This window comes from Pundamilia nyererei, unplaced genomic scaffold, assembly GCF_000239375.1.
Source record: "Pundamilia nyererei isolate P.nyererei 1_Seehausen unplaced genomic scaffold, PunNye1.0 scaffold00287, whole genome shotgun sequence".
Classification (NCBI taxonomy): Eukaryota; Metazoa; Chordata; class Actinopteri; order Cichliformes; family Cichlidae; genus Pundamilia; species Pundamilia nyererei.
The window spans coordinates 367,485-369,134 of NW_005187688.1; the positions used below are offsets into that span (position 1 = coordinate 367,485).

The 1,650-nt window shown below is 37.8% G+C and overlaps 1 protein-coding gene across 2 annotated transcripts in view; it reads right to left on the bottom strand.

Annotated features, from left to right (window-relative positions):
- Positions 1-110: 110 nt before the first annotated feature.
- prkag3b (protein kinase, AMP-activated, gamma 3b non-catalytic subunit) overlaps positions 111-1,650 on the bottom strand; it is a 12,128-nt gene continuing 10,588 nt past the window's right edge. For both annotated transcript variants that reach the window (XM_005750780.1, XM_005750781.1), the window contains exons 9-11: positions 916-953; positions 537-683; positions 111-285 (exon numbers count right to left, since the gene is read on the bottom strand). In XM_005750780.1, coding sequence (XP_005750837.1) covers positions 169-285; positions 537-683; positions 916-953 — 302 coding nt within the window. In that variant the 3' untranslated portion in view covers positions 111-168. The remainder of the gene's footprint in view (positions 286-536; positions 684-915; positions 954-1,650) is intronic.

Consider the following 1,650-nt stretch of genomic DNA (forward strand, 5'->3'; position numbering starts at 1 on the left):
AAGCAGGTAATTAAAAGTAGTCTAACATAAATGCTGTAATTTGATTATTTTAATAAACATGTAACTTGGATGGATTTGATGCTGGCGTGACCACAGTGCACACGTCTGCTGTTGCTCAGGGAGTTTGTGTGTTCGCTCAGACACATGAAACATTACAGGGAACATTGCTTAGGAGTACAGTGCATCAATGCCTGCAGGGGAGAGAACGAGGGCTTGGAGAAGGTCAGATAAAGACACAATCCCTCTGACCACATCATCACTGTCAACCAACACCAACCGATGTACCTGGTGAAACAAAAGATAACATTTTTCAGCTCCACTCTGCTGGATACATCAGTACACCCTGACACATTAAGTATCGAAGCTGTATTTTAAGTACTTATGTTGTGCATCTACCTAATGTACCTGAGCCTAATGGACTAACTTTGATTACACAGTCAAGAGCTCTCACGTCTGACTCATATTGCCACCAACAGTATCCCAGCAGTTTGTGTATAAGTATTATTTTTGCAGCACTGCAGGCTGCACTGTATTACCTCAGCCTGTGCAATGCGATCGATGATGGTCTCCAGTGTTTCATGAGGGTAGCACTTAAGGACCCCCTCAACACAGCAGAATCTGGATGCAATGACTTCCCGCATTGTCATATTTAAGTTGTTATAGTTTTTCTGGGCTGCAAGGTTCTTAGGGACAGAAGAAAACCCAACAATGTTGTTAGCAGCTACTGATTTTACTTTCATAAGATAATAACATTTCTGGATTAACTGCTTATATATAAAGTATTTAACTGTTTCTATTTTTTCTTTAATAAATTTATGGTATTTTAATCAGAAATTGTGTGTGAAGATATACAGTGTAACACATGTGGGTCCTATGTACCATACATAATACATGGGGAAAAAAACAGCAACTTACAATAACATCAAATCTGGAGTACAGCGCCACCACTTTACCTACAGAGGATATACACAGAAAGGCCATGAGGTAAGTTTTTGTTGTTTTACCTTTTTCCAAAGTATGCATCCAAACTGAAGAAGAACAATAAAAAAATTTTTTATTAAATTATGTAGCAAACAAACCAAAAACATTCATATTATGACTCTTCGTAATATGAAGGTTTTTGGTCTAATGTGGCTATTGTTTGTCTTGATAACAGCTTTACAAACTGTTGTCATTATTGTCAGCCTTGTCAAAAATCAATTGGTAGAATTTTATTCTTAACTCCTTTGCATCCACCAGGTCTCTGATTAGGGTTAGTGGCAGGGCTAGGCTCACCTCTGCTGCTTTGTATGGAATTTACATCTATATAGCACATGCACATGAAAAAGTTATAACAGAAGGCCTTGAAGCGTTGAAGCCTTTAATTGTCAAATAGCAAAAAAAACAAAGCTGATCGTCTTTAGTAATCTGTATTATGACAAGACCAAGGACTGAAAGCTTTACATGCTGGTAAGAGAATAAAGACTACCATGAGTGGTAATGTAAACGTATCAAGCTTTTTCATATATTACAAAATTTAATTAGTTGCATGTGATTACCTGCTGATGACTCATGATCATGCAAACTTCAAATTTTCCAGGTGAATAACAACATTAACTTAGCATGACAATTCAGAGCACCCAGCCTTCTTGGAGTCCCTGGGTGGTGTGC